The sequence below is a fragment of the Carcharhinus amblyrhynchos genome, chromosome 35 (genome assembly GCF_965287045.1).
Source record: "Carcharhinus amblyrhynchos chromosome 35, sCarAmb.v2.hapA, whole genome shotgun sequence".
NCBI classification, from domain to species: Eukaryota; Metazoa; Chordata; class Chondrichthyes; order Carcharhiniformes; family Carcharhinidae; genus Carcharhinus; species Carcharhinus amblyrhynchos.
The window spans coordinates 4,580,729-4,595,271 of record NC_137358.1 but is presented as its reverse complement, the minus strand read 5'-3'; the positions used below and the strand labels follow the sequence as shown (position 1 = coordinate 4,595,271).

The 14,543-nt window shown below is 45.7% G+C and overlaps 1 protein-coding gene across 3 annotated transcripts in view; it reads left to right on the top strand.

Annotated features, from left to right (window-relative positions):
• The first annotated feature begins 1,918 nt into the window (after positions 1–1,918).
• LOC145361792 (transcription intermediary factor 1-beta-like) overlaps positions 1,919–14,543 on the top strand; it is a 102,350-nt gene continuing 89,725 nt past the window's right edge. For all 3 annotated transcript variants that reach the window (XM_080217772.1, XM_080217771.1, XM_080217770.1), the window contains exon 1: positions 1,919–2,265. In XM_080217772.1, the coding sequence (XP_080073898.1) occupies positions 1,953–2,265 (313 nt within the window). In that variant the 5' untranslated portion in view covers positions 1,919–1,952. The remainder of the gene's footprint in view (positions 2,266–14,543) is intronic.

Sequence of the window (14,543 nt, the reverse complement as noted above, 5' to 3'; positions counted from 1 at the left end):
CGTTCAGGCATTGCCGGATGCAACAAGGTTTGGGAGCGTTTACGACAGGTATGACAAGGCAGCAGGAAGGTGGAAGTAAAGGCCCTGACACTGCGATCATGGCTGTGTCTAGCTCCGGATTCCGCTGGTGAAGGTGCCAACAGAATCTGGAGTGATTTATAAGTTCTTTAGTTGACCTTTTGCGCCTTCAATGAAAAAGATAAAGGGAGGTTCATACAGCAGGAGACAGGGATGAGAAGTGACATGTCAAGCCACACAAATGCCAGACAATGACCATCACGAATAAGAGACACTGTAGCCATCGCCCCTTGACATTTAATGATGTAACCATCACTGAATCCCCAGTGGGGGAGGAGGAGGGTGCCAGACATCCCTCCTCCCCCCCATTACACCTGTCATTGGCGCCTTCCCACCGAGCGACCACTAATTGATCATCCGGTGCCTGATTGGATGTGGTGAGAGGTCAGGGGCGTGAGTGAGCGGGCCACTCACTTCCTCTTTCCCCTTGCCAACCTGCCAAAAGAATTCAACATCCCAGAGTGGAAAGCGCACTTGGGGAGAAGAGATGAAGAGAAAACTACTTGCATTTATGTAGCGCCCTTCGCAAACCCAGAGGGGGAGATGTCCTAAGCTGTCTGGAATATAACCAATGGGAAGCCCACAATCCCCAAGTGGTGTCTATGCTTCCCATTGGTTAGAGACATCTATAGAGGGATATGTGCCAAATGCGGGCAATTGGGACTAGCTTTGCAGTTAAAAAAAAGGGCAGCAGGGACAAGATGGGCCAAAGGATCTATTTCCATGCTGTAAGCCTCTATGACTCTATGACACTAGGTGACCTGGCGAAAGATAATCCTAAACGTAAGACAATCAACTAGGAAACCTAACAACAAACCTTCTCCAGCCAGAGAGTGGTGAGAATGTGGAACATGCTACCACTGGAAGGTGAATTGACTAGAAGGGGCTGGAGAGGGTGGTGTGTGTATATATAGAATGAGCTGCCAGAGGAGGTGGTGTAGAGGCAGGTGCAATTACAACATTTGAAAGACATTTGGACAGGTACATGGATGGGAAAGGTTGAGAGCGATATGGGCCATACGCAGGCAAACGGCCGTCGTTCAGTTTAGGAAACCTAGTCAGCACAGACGAGTTGGGCCGAAGGGCCTGTTTCCGTGCTGTATAATTACTATGATTTTTATCTCCATGCTGGTGGGATTTGAACCCATTCTGTCCCCCAGAGCATGTCTGGGGTCTAGGGGTGGGAGAAATGTCTCAGGTCACTGACCTCCGGGGACGGTGCATTGTGACAACAGCACTCACAGCAGGGATCGTGACGTCACGATACTGTGATGTCATCCCGCACAAAGACGTGACGTGCCCACTGATGTAAACACATCCTGACGTCAGCGTTTCCTCATAACAAGTGACGCAATCCCACCTTGACGTCAGCACGTAAAGCGGCTTCTGCACGACAGATGATGGCCGCATATTCTGACGTCAGCACGTAGACGCGTCGGCATGCCTGGTGGTGTTTGTGGCAATAAGTCTCACAACACCAGGTTAAAGTCCAACAGGTTGTGAGACTGCTTACTGTTCACCCCAGTCCAACGCCGCATCTCCACATCATGATGTTAACGTACCCAGACGTCACAACGTGGAGCGGCGCCAGCACGACGGATGATGGCAACGTACCCTGACGTCAGCGCGTACAGCGGCGCCCGCACGCCCAGTGATGCTAACGTACTCGGATGTCAGCACGTGGAGTTGCGACGGTACGACGGATGATGGCAATACCCTGCCGTCAGCACGCAGATCGGCGTCGGCCCGCCCGGTGACGTTAACGCGCCCTGACGTCATGAGGCAAGGTGGATCCGTCTTGGCCCCGCCTTTCGCTCAGTTCTCGCGAGACCTGCTGACGCGCTGACGGCGGGGAGGAATGGCCGCCCGTCACAATGAGCCGTGGCCGCGCTGCTGAGCAGCCCGAACCCGGCGCTGCCGCCGCCATGGAGGCCGTCGCCTCAGTCCGAACCCCGCTGCCCGCCGGGGATGCCGCTTCCACCGTGTGGGCGGCCGAGGGCGCGAGGCCCACAGCCCAGGCCGAGGCCGAGCCGCCCCCGCCTGACGCAGCGGCCGAGCTAAGCCAGTTGGAGCGCTGCGGCCTGTGCCGGGAGGCCCTGAGGGAGCGGCAGCCCCGGCTCCTGCCCTGTCTCCACTCCCTGTGCAAGGCCTGCCTCAGCGGCAACCCCAGCCCGCCGCTACCTGAAGGTAAGGCCGTGGGAGGAGATTCCGATTTATTATTTAATCTGATTTATTATTTCACATGTATTAACATACAGTGAAAAGTATTGTTTCTTGTGCGCTGTACAGACAAAGCATACCGTTCTTAGAGAAGGAAAGGAGGGTGCAGAATTAATGTTGCAGTCACAGCTAGAGTGTAGAGAAAGATCAACTTAATGCGAGGTAGGTCCATTCAAAAGTCTGACAGCAGCAGGGAAGAAGCTGTTCTTGAGTCAGTTAGTACGTGACTTCAGACTTTTGTATCTTTTTCCCGACCGGAGAAGGTGGAAGAGAGAATGTCCGGGGTGCGTGGGGTCCTTAATTATGCTGGCTGCTTTGCCGAGGTAGTGGGAAGTGTAGACAGAGTCAGTGGATGGGAGGCTGGTTTGTGTGATGGACTGGGCTTCATTCACAACCTTTTGTAGTTCCTTGCAGTCTTGGGTCGAGCAGAAGCCATACCAAGCTGTCATCCAAGCAGAAAGAATGCTTTCTATGATGTATCTGTAAAAGTTGTTGAGTGTCATAACTGACATGCAGAATTTCCTTTGTCTTCTGAGAAAGTAGAGGAATTGGTGAGCTTTCTTAACTATAATTTTGGTGTGAGGGGCAATAGGACAGGCTGTTGGGGAGTGTGGGCAGGTGCGATGAGGAAAAGTTAGGGAAAGAGGGCTAAGGAAGGGGTGTATGAGGACGGGTGGAGATAAGGTGGGATGAGTGAAGGGAAGGTGGGATGGGTGGGTGGAGGGATAGAGGGGGAAAGAAGTGACAGGGAGGGTGGATTGATGGGGTCGGGGAGGAGGAGATGAGGGGTAATGGAAGTGAGAGGGGTAGAAGTGAGAAGAGGATAGGATGGGGGTGTGAGGAATATGAGGAAAGAGTGAAGGGGATTGGAGGAAATGAAGTTTAGACTGGGGAATGAAAGAATTCCAAGAGATAGTGGTGCAGTAAGAGTGGGAGGGTGAGGGTGTAATCAGATGGGTGGAATTAGGATGGGATCTGAGGAGGCATTGAAGGAGGGTGGGATTGAGTGAGGTGGTCTGGGAGAGTGAAGGGTGAATCTGAAGCTATAAGGTGGAGATCTGGGGTTTATAGTTAGGCAAAATATGGAGGTGGTTTCTGACTGGGAGATGTCTGAGTGTAACAGCACAGTGTTTGGTTGGCATTGATGTAAGGGAGTGTGGTTGTGGTGGTTTGTTTGAAAACAAATATGTTTGGGATTTTGGTAGTTGGCACTTGTTGCTAGCTAAATTTGAGTGACTGAGTAAGAGAGTGGAAGTATTTAGCACAGTAAGGAGCAACCTGCTGCATTAGTAAGAAATGTGTGGACTATAAATCCTCTTTCCACATATATTGTCATTGAATTTCATCCTTGCAGAATAGTTATTGAAGCTATTTTGTGTGGATGTACTGTTTTCCTTTTGCTGTTGTGATTTAATCTTGGGTGGAATTTTAAAAAAAAGTGATTTGACTTGATGTGCTGGGTGTATTTAATTGTTTTGGAATTTGCATGCTGGACAAAGATGCGCTTCAGCATTAACAAGTCGGAGAGTTACCTATCGCTTGGCAGAGTGTTTGCCCTGCTCAGTTGTTGGTTTTGATGGTGAAATTCCAGTATTGAGTCGTGTTGTCAAGGGATGCCTGCTGAGTCCCAGTCCACACAACTGGCTGAAGATCACCGTTCCATAAACAACCTGTTAACTGCCTAAGTCCATTCATTGCCTTGAATGGGAGGGAGGAGGGGATAATGTACAATTGGGGGCAATGTAGGCTGCAAGGCAGTGTATTAGTAAATGCAAGTTGGTGTAGTGTTACATCACTTTGACTCTGCAAGCACGTTCTAAGTTTAGCAGGTAATTTCTATAGTTTGTACTCAGTTTTTTTGTCCCGTGAAGTTTCATGTAGCGTTCTACTGTCTGCACGGCATGAGATTAATTGATGCACTGTGTGGATCTTTTAATAGTATTTATTATTGTCTCATGTATTGGTATACAATATTTTTCCTTGTGCGCTACACAAAGTATAGAGTACATAAGGGAGAAGGAAAGAACAGGGTGCATAATGTAGTGTTACAGCCATAGCTGAGTTTTTGTCTTTTCAGTTTATTTATTACTGTCACAAGTAGGCTTATGTTAACACTGCAATGAAGTTACTGTGAAAATCCCCTAGTCACCATGCTCTGGTACAGGTTCAGTACACTGAAGAGAATTCAGCATGGCCAGTGCACCTAACCAGCACGTCTTTGGAGTATGGGAGGAAACCAAAGTACCCAGACGAAACCCACATGGAGAACGTGCAGACTCCGCACACAGTGACTCAAGCCGGGAAGAGAACCCGGGTCTCTGGCTCTGTGAGGCAGCTGTATTGCCTAGAAACAAAGAATAATGGTTGACGGGTGTTTTTGTAAATGGAAAGTGGTTTCTAGTGGTGTTCTGCAGGACTTGGTGTTAGGGCCCTTGCTGTTTGTTGTATACATTATAATTTGATCGTAACAGTTGAAGGCATGATCAGGAAATTTGCAGTTGGCACAACCATTGGCCATGTGACTGAGGATAGCAGCATTATATCAATGGCTTTGTTGAGTGGGTGGGAAGGTGGCAAACGGAATTCAGTCAAGTGTAAAGAATCTGTTTGGGGAATACTCAATAAATGGGATGGTTTTATGGGATTGAGGAATTGAGATGCCTTAGTGCATGTCCACAGATCGCTGGAAATGGCAGGACAAGTATAAAGGTAGAGAAGAAAGCGTACGGAATACTTTAGTGGGTGAAGAGTTGAATATGAGTCGGGATGTAATGCTGGAACTGTGTAAGATGCTGGTTAAGCTAAAGCTGAGATTTTGTCTACAGCTCTGGTCACTGCGTTACAGAGTCGCTCTAAACATAGTCTGTAGGAGATCGACAAGAATGTTGGCAGCGCTTGAAAATTGCAACTAGGAGGAGAGTCGGGATTTTTTTCCTCAGAGCAGAGATGGCTGAGGGGTGGATCGCAGGACATTGAGCTCTGACTCTTTTCCCTAAATGTGCTTGTATGTGGAGGTTGATCACTTGTGTTTAAGTGGAACTGCTTTGATCTTGTGAAATGCTTGTGATATTTTCCTATATTAATGGTGCTTTATAAATGCACGTTCTGGATTCGATAGTGAGTAAGTCATTTAATTGTGATTGTTTAATGTTGTATTCTATGAGGAGCGACTTAAGTCGGTTAGGATGTATTCACTGGGGTTTAGGTGAGTGAGAGAGGATCTCATTAGAAACTTATAAAATTCTAGCAGAATTAAGCAGGATAGATTCAGAATGTTCCCAATGGCGGGGGAGTCCAGGGCTAGGGAGTCATGGTTTGATGATAAGGGATAAACTTGCTGTTAGGACTGGGGTGAGGAGAAATTTTTTCACCCAGAGGCTGGTGAATGTGTAGAATTCACTGCCACAAAGTAGCTGAGGCCAAAATGCTGTGTGATTTCAAGAAGAAATTAGATATAGCCCTTGGGGCTAAAGGGATCAAGGGATATGGGGTGAATGTTTAATGTTTATTTATTAGTGTCACAAGTAGGTGTACATTAACACTTCAATGAAGTTGGTATGAAAATCCTCTAGTCGCCACACCTGTTTGAGTACACTAAGGGAGAATTTAGTATGGCCAATTCACCTAATCGGGTCTTTCAGACTGTGCTGTATGAACTGCTGTCCATTACACTTCACCTCATTGACACATTTGTGTAATTAATAAGGCTCAAGTTATATTCTGTAGGTGGATGATAAAGTCTTAATTTGTACATATTAATAAGATAATTCATGACTTTTAGCTTATGTTAGTAAGGGAGTCTTAAAGTTTGTACCGCTAAGTGCCAATACTGTGGTGTAGCTTTCAGAAAGGATATGTGGGTGTGAAGTTACAGCTCGGATGGATTTGCACGTTTGGGCTCCACCGAGTCTTGCTTAGCATTGAAGAGTGATCAGGATATTGAATTTAATGATCAGTCATGATCAAAATGATGATTCGAGCACAGACTTGAAGGGCCAAATGGCCGCCTCCTGCTTCTAGTTTCTATGTAATACAGATTAGTTATTTTAACTAATCCTGAGCTGATATTTAATGGACTCACCCAGCATGTTAACGTGGCAAACCCTTTGACAGCTTCCTGGGGCACCTGACCCTGTTTGGTAACAGCTCAGTTTAAAATTATTACTTTTTGTGTTAATAGCTCCATTTTCTTCATGCTGGAGTAAATATTTTCACATGTACACAAGCAAGGAAATAATGATATAGTTAGGCTAAAGCTGGGGTATTGTTAATTTTGGGTGCTGCACTTTAAGACGGATGTCAAGGCCTTAAACACGGCTTGGAGAAGATTTTACTGAATGACACTAGTGTTGAGAAACATCGGTTATATGGAGAGACCGGAGGAACTGGGATTGTTCTTAAAACAGATGGTTAACGGGAGGTTTGACAGATGTGTTCAAAATCATGAATGGCTTTGATGTATTATAGAATCCCTACAGTGCAGAAGAGACCATTTGGCCCATTGCGTCTGCAGTAATCTCTTACACTATCTTACCCAGACTCCTTTCCCCATCCTATTCCCATTACCCATGCATTTCCCATGGCTAATCCGTCTAACCTATACATCTTGAGGCACTAAGGGACAATTTACAAAGGCCAGTCCACTTAACCCGCCCACCTTTGGATTGTGGGAGGAAACCAGAGCACCCAGAGGAAACCCACGCTGACATGGTGGGTGGCACAGTGCTTAGCACCGCTGCCTCTCAGCACCAGGGACCTGGGTTCGATTCCCAGCTTGGCTCACTGTCTATACAAAGTTTGCATGTTCTCCCCATGTATGCGTGGATTTCCTCCACAGGTTGGGTGCATTGGCTATGCTAAATTCTCCCTCAGTGTATCTGAACAGGTGCCAGTGTAGCGAATAGGGGATTTTCACAGTCAAATGTAAATCTACTTGTGACTAATAAATAAACAAACTTTGAAACGTGGGGAGAACATGCAAACTCCACACACACAGGTCATACGAGGCCAGAATTGTACCCAGATCCCTGCAGCTGTGAGGCACCAGTGCTAACCACTGTGCCACCGTGCCTTCCAGAAAGCTGGGATTGTTCTCAAAGCAGAAAAGGTTAGTGGGAGGTTTGACAGACATGTTCAAAATCTTTAATGACTTTGATGGAGTAAATGAACAGAAACTGACAAGTCCCTGTAACCAGATGGCATATGATTAAGGCCATTGGCAAATCAATCGGTCAGCATTGTTTAATTTTAGCAGAGAGTTATTTTGATCTGAAATGCACTACCAGTAGTAATGGAAATAGATGAGTAGTTAAAGTTTATTTTTTAGTGTCGCAAGTAGGCTTATATTAACAATGCAATGAAGTTACTGTGAAAATCCCCTAGTCACCACACTCTGGCGCCTGTTTGTGTACATTGATGGAGAATTTAGCATGGCTAATGCACCTAACCACGTCTTTCGGACAGAGAGGAAACCGGAGCACCTGGAGGAAACCCACACAGACATGGGGCTGGCATATAAACCCCACGCAGACTGTGATCCAAGCTGGGAATCGAACCTGGGTCTCTGGTGCTATAGGGCGGTAGTGCTAGCCACTGTGCCGCCCCAGCAGGAACTTTCAAAAGGGAATTGGAAAGACACTTGCAAGCTTGTGTGGAAAGAATGGGAAGGAGGCTCGGTGTAGAGATGATCTGAGAGCAGCTGGTCCTAAAGTGGTTATTGGATAACGTGAACAGAGTGACTTGTGTAAAGTGCTCCTAGGCAGAAGTGCCCAATGCAGTGTCACTAGAACAGGAGCCATAATTCCAATAGGACAGTCAGTTCATTAGAAATGTCCAGTGGTTATTTAACATGGAAGGACTGATGAAATTGATATAGATATCAGACGTTTTCAGACGCAGCATCTCAGAAGTCCCGTGACTCGTTAAATTTATAAACCAATTCTGATAGCTGCATTTTATTAACTGCAGCATTAAAAATCCAAGGAATTATTTCGCTTTGCGGTTCTTGAGGAACAGTTGACATTCCAAACTTGTGCCAGAATAAACAGATGTTGTTTTACAAGCAGTCACTGTGGGAGGCGTAATGTTCATGTGGTTAGCACAGAAAATCATGACTCACTGGGTGTCATTCATTTCCATAACAAGAACAAGGTTTGTGTCGATTCAGGGAACATACTGCCTGATGAAAAAATGCGGAATGTATTGTTTGGTAGGTGAGAGAGAGATTTTTGATTTGATTTACTATTGTCATGTGTATTAACATAGTGGAAAGTATTGTTTCTTGTGCACTATACAGACAAAGCATACCGTTCATAGAAAGGAGAGGAGAGGGTGCAGATTGTAGTGTTACAGACATAGTTAGGGTGTAGAGAATGATCAACTTAATGCAAGGCGGGTCCATTCAAAAGTCTGGTAGCAGGGAAGAAGCTGTTCTTGTGTCAGTTGGTACATGGCCTCAGGCTTATTTCTAACCATTGTATTGGTACCTGGCACAATGTAGAATTAATGCAACCCTCTCATTGAAGAGGTTATTTTACAGGTATAATGGTCGTAAATAGAATGAGGTGCCATCTCCATGCTGGGGTTTGTGATGAGTTTTTAAAATGAGCTCTGAGGTCACAATACTGATGGAACTATCTGATGGCTTCAGCTGTGGCTGAATGTGGATGATTCCATCTTTGTTCGAACAGGGCTGAGTTCTTGTGTCCTTTTTTCCCTTTATTTAAGCTTTGAGCTCGGTCCTCTGTAAATTATGAAGCAACACTGGAGCCTGACCTGAAACCCTAGGGGAAGAAACTGAGCTTAGGTCGGTCGGGTGGGAACGGAGCTGGAACAAGGTTACTGGAATCGACTAATGTAGTAAGTAGTTCAGACTAGTGCAAAAAGCAAGCCGAAAGGCTAATAGAGTGTTATCTCAAGGTAGGGCCGGAGTACAAAGGGAAGTTGTGCTTGAGTTGTACGGGGATAATCAGGCCCCATCTGGAATGCTGCCTTTGCTCAGTTTTACATTACAATAGTGACTACACTTCAAAAGCACTTCATTGATTGTAAGGTGCTTTGGGATGTCCTAAGGTTGTGAAAAGTGCTATAGACATTCTCGCTCTTGATCTTAGAGGATGCAGTCCAGATTTGTCAGAATGATACTGGAGTATAGAGGATTAAATCGATGTAGGTCACGTACTTGGTTTGAATATTGAAGGATGATCTGATCAAGGCATTTGAAATAGAATCACTTCAGTGTAGGAAGTGGTCATTCGGCACATAAGAATTTACTAGTGGCAGCAAAATAATCATAGAAACCTGACAATGCAGGAGGAGGCCATTCGGTTCATCGAGCCTAAACTGACAATAATCTCATCCAGGCCCTGTACCTGCAACCTCACATATTTATCCCACTAATCTCTCTAACATATGCACCCTGGATACTGAGGGGCAATTTAGCATCACCAATCAACCTAACCTGCACATCTTTGGACTGTGGAAGGAAATCGGAGCACCTGGAAGAAACCCACACAGACACGAGGAGAATGTGCAATCTCCACACAGACAGTGACTCAAGCTAGGAATTGAACCCGGGTCCCTAGAACTGCGAGGCAGCAGTGCTAACCACTGTGCCATGCCGCCCCAGCAAAACTCTGGTCAATTTCAATTTCCATATTTATTCCTAGCTCAGAGACAAATATCTACATTTCACCGGATCGATGATGAAAACAAGAATGTTCCTTGGAGCTACTGCTTGTCAAATTCTGTTCCAGCTGTGTGCACCAGCAAGCAATCTCTTTAACCCCACGTATTTGCACTGCTAACCTCCCTGACACTAAGGGACAATGTAGCATGGCCAGTGCACCTAACCAACACGTCTTTCAGATTGGGAGGAAACTGGATCATTCGGAGGAAACCCACGCAGACATGGGGAGAACATAAAAACTGCACACAAATAGTCACCCGAGGCTGGAATTGAACACTGTTTGTTTAAAGGATTTAAACATCCTTTAGATGTCTACAGGACACATTAAGAGGAGCTTCCCCCTGTTTGGAGAATTAAGAATCGGTACAAGATCTTAAAGGCTAAAACTAGGTGATTTGGGAGAAATATTAGATCGCACTATGTTTGAACAACCTGGAAGTTTGCTGCTGAAGGGATGGGGGATTTTCCTGATCTCTGGCAGGGTGAGGCAGCAGTACAAGCCACCATGCTGCCTGCATGAAGTTTAGAAGCTGAGGTGGATGTGGCAGAACATGGGCGGTGTCTTGAAGTTCTTGAGCAAAGAGGATGGATCCATTGGGGTTGAAGACACATGAATTGGGTGTACTTTGATAAGGGGCAGGGTGTTGCTTGAGAACCATATGGAATAGGAACCTTGGGTGTGGTTGGCAGGGTGTCTACCACACAGTGGAGCAATATCGTATATGAATTTCAGTGCCAATGACAGTCTGTGGGTCTTTTAGACCGCTGACTGAACCATGCAGTATGTTTCTTCAGTAGTGAATGGTGGAGTTTAGATTGTGCTTGTAAAGTGACTGCGGTTACATGTGATTCTGTATTGGGCAGCACTTGCTGATAAATCCTAATGGCTACATGAACAACCAAATTAAAATAATCAGTCAAGCTTGTAATGTGGTTCATTTATGCTTGTTAGAAACAAATGTATGGGTCTGTTTAGAACATAGAAAAGCTACAGCACAAACAGGCCTTTTGGCCCACAAGTTATGCTGATATCCCTACCTACTAGGCTTACCTATAACCTTCGATTGTATTAAGTCCCATGTACTCATCCAGAAGTCTCTTAAAAGACCCTATTGAATTTGCCTCCTCCACCACTGACTGCAGCCGATTCCCATTACCCTCGGAGTGAAAAGCCTACCCTAGATATCTCCTCTGTACCTACTCCCCAGCACCTTAAACCTGTGTCCTCTCTTAGCAACCATTCCAGCCCTGGGAAAAAGCCTTTGTTTCTGCAAACAGCGCAAATGGGTGGCATAGTGGAACAGGTTAGCACTGCTGCCTCACAGCACCAGGGACCTGGGTCCAATTCTGGCCTTGGGTGACCGTCTGTGTGGAGTTTGCACATTCTCCCCATGTCTGCATGGGTTTCCTCCAGGTGCTCCATTTTCTGCCCACAGCCCAAAAGATATGCTGGTTAGGCACATTGGCCATGTTAAATTCTGTCTCAGTGTACCTGAACAGGTGCTGGAGTGTGGTGACTAGGAGGTTTTCACAATAACCTGTGGATTTCCACAGTAGCAGTGTGAATGTAAGCCTACATGTGACACTAATAAATAAACGTCATGTTAGAGCGTCTGTCTCTTCTGCAAAGTCTCCACTCTGGAGAGATTCTGGCTTTCTCTTGATTGATAATTTGTGCGTTTTTGTCGGGGGGATTATCAGGATGAATACGTAGGATTACTGGGTTAGGGCCTTCGTGAGATTGAGCCTGTATCAACGACAGAGGGCTGAATGGCCTCCTGTACTGTAGAGATTCTGATTCTATTCTATGTTCAAACCTCACAACACCAGGTTAAAGTCCATCACCTGATGAAGGAGCAGTGCTGTGAAAGCTTGTGCTACCAAATAAATCATTTGGACTTTAACCTGGTGTTGTGAGACTTTTAACTGTGCCTACCCCAGTCCAAGTCGTGTGCCTTTTGTGAATTACCCAGGAGTTTAGGGAAGCGGTTGCCGCCTCCTTTGCTTTCTTCATGGCATGCCTCGGAAGTCTCAGCAGGTCTGATGGCACCTGTGGAGGGAGAATCCAGCATTCACAGTATTTTGCCCTTACCTCGGCCAATCAGTGTTGACTTGCCAACCAATCCGCACCTTTTTCTCTCTGTGAATTGTTGTGAACATTTGAAATTTGGCATTCTTGAATTTGTCCTGATGCATGCAAGGCTTTGGCAGCAAACCTTTCAGCCTCTTGGCCTTTTTGACTAAGATCGAGTGTAAGATCAAGCCCAAGATCAGGTGTAATGTCTGTTCTTGTTGGCTTGGATCTGGTATATATCATCTGTGGGGACCATGAATTGAATTCAGTTTGAGTTTAAATTGACTTTTGAAGGAAGCAGGAGGCAGATTAAGGGCTTGCCATATCCACTCTGTGCATTGGCCTTGTAACTCTGAGAAAAGAATTTTTTTTAAAAGAAAGCAAATCTCTTTGCAGAAATATTCAAGTTCTATAGCATTAACCGGCCATTTTAATATTAAATTTTGTTTCAGAACAAGTTTTGAGCGGCTTGCTTGTTCATTGTAGACATTTGCATACGAACAAATTGCAATCAGTCTCAAGCTGTAATGAATAAATTTGCATTTTGGATAGATGCATTTGGAAATATTGCTGGAAATTTTGCATATGATTAAAACCTTGTCTGGGATGTAATGAAAATCTCTAATTGGTTTCAAAGCTGTAGGCAGTTTTTTATGTGGAACTCTGCAACTTGTGTGTTATGCAACCTGATTCTTCCTTCCAGTTTTAACATATTATTCCCTGTCAGGTGCCCTCCAATACCTAACCCAAGTTGCCTTCCTTCCCTGACAATTCTGACTGGTGAGTGCTTGAATGCAGGTGTTATCATAGTCATATCTGATTCTCCCCTCATTCTACATGTGAGTGCACACGCTTCAGGGCAAGAACTGTTTGAGTAGTAAAGTTAAAGTTTATTTCTTCGTCACAAGTAGATGTACATTAACACTGCAATGAAGTTACACACTCCAGTGCTTGTTCGGGTACACAGAGGGAGAATTTAAAAGTTTAGTCACAAGTAAGTCTTGCATTAACACTGCGGTGAAGTTACTGTGAAAATCCCCAAGACTTTAACACTAATTAAGTTGTTGTGAAAGTCCCCTAGTCTGTCTTTGATACTGCAATGAAGTTGCTGTGAAATTCCCCCAGTCACCACACTCTGGCACCTGGTTGGGCCAATGCACCTAACCAGCACGTCTTTCAGACTAGGAGGAAACCCACGCGGTCGCGGAGAAAATGTGCAAACTCCGACAGTGACCTGAGCTGGGAATCGAACCCAAGTACCTGGCGCTGTGAGGCAGCAGTGCTAACCACCCTTCTGTCCTTGATGTGGTATGAGTGTGCTTTGGGTTAGTTCCTCCGTGTAAAGGGGCATTGAGCCCAATTCTTACACTCTGCATTGACTCAAATCAGGAGAGTCTATATAAATGGCAAATTCAAGCAAGGACGTCCTCGCAAACTTAGTGCATGCTGCTTTTGCCAGCTAACCCATTAGACTTGCCGCGATCTTTTTATTGATTCACAAAATATGGGTGTCACTGTGATAACTTACCCTTCAGAAGGTGGCAGTAAACACTTCCTTCAGTTACTGAGCCATTTCAGTGGGCAGTTTAGGGTCAACTCCATTGCTGTGATTCTGGAACCGTGAGATACAGGAGCAGAATTAGGCCATTCAGCCCATCAAGGCTGCTCTGTCATTCAATCATGACTGGCATTTTTCTCATCCCCATTCTCTTGTCTTTTTCCCCATAACCCCTGATCCACTAATTTGATCAAGACCCTATTTAACATAAGAACATAAGAAATAGGAGCAGGAGTAGGCCATCTAGCCCTTCAAGCCTGCGCCGCCATTCAATAAGATCATGGCTGATCTGAAGTGGATCAGTTCCACTTTCCCGCTTTCTCCCCATAACCCTTAATTCCCCTGTCTATCAGAAACCTATCTACCCGTGACTTAAATATATTCAGCGAGGTAGCCTCCACCACTTCAATGGGCAGAGAATTCCAGAGATTCACCACCCTTTGAGTGAAGAAGTTCCTCCTCAACTCTGATCTAAACTGCACCCGCCCCCCCCCCCACGTCTCGAGGCTGTGCCCTCTAGTCCTGCTATCCTTTCTAAGTGGGAAGAATCTCTCTACCTCTACCTTATCAATCCACTTCATTATCTTACACGCCTCTATAAGATCCCCCCTCAGCCTTCTAAACTCCGAGTACAGACCCAGTCTATTTAGTCTCTCTCCATAGGCTAACCCCTCATCTCCGGTATCAGCCTAGGGAACCTTCTCTGCACTCCCTCCAAGGCCAATATATCCTTCCGCAAGTGCGGCGACCACAACTGCACACAGTTGTGCAGTTGCGGCCTCACCAGTGCCCTGTACAGTTGCAGCAAGACCACCTACTTTTATATTCTATCCCCCTCGCTATAAAGGCCAATGTTCCATTTGCCGCCTTGATCACCTGCTGCACCTGCAGACTGGGTTTTTGCGACTCATGCACAAGGACCCCCA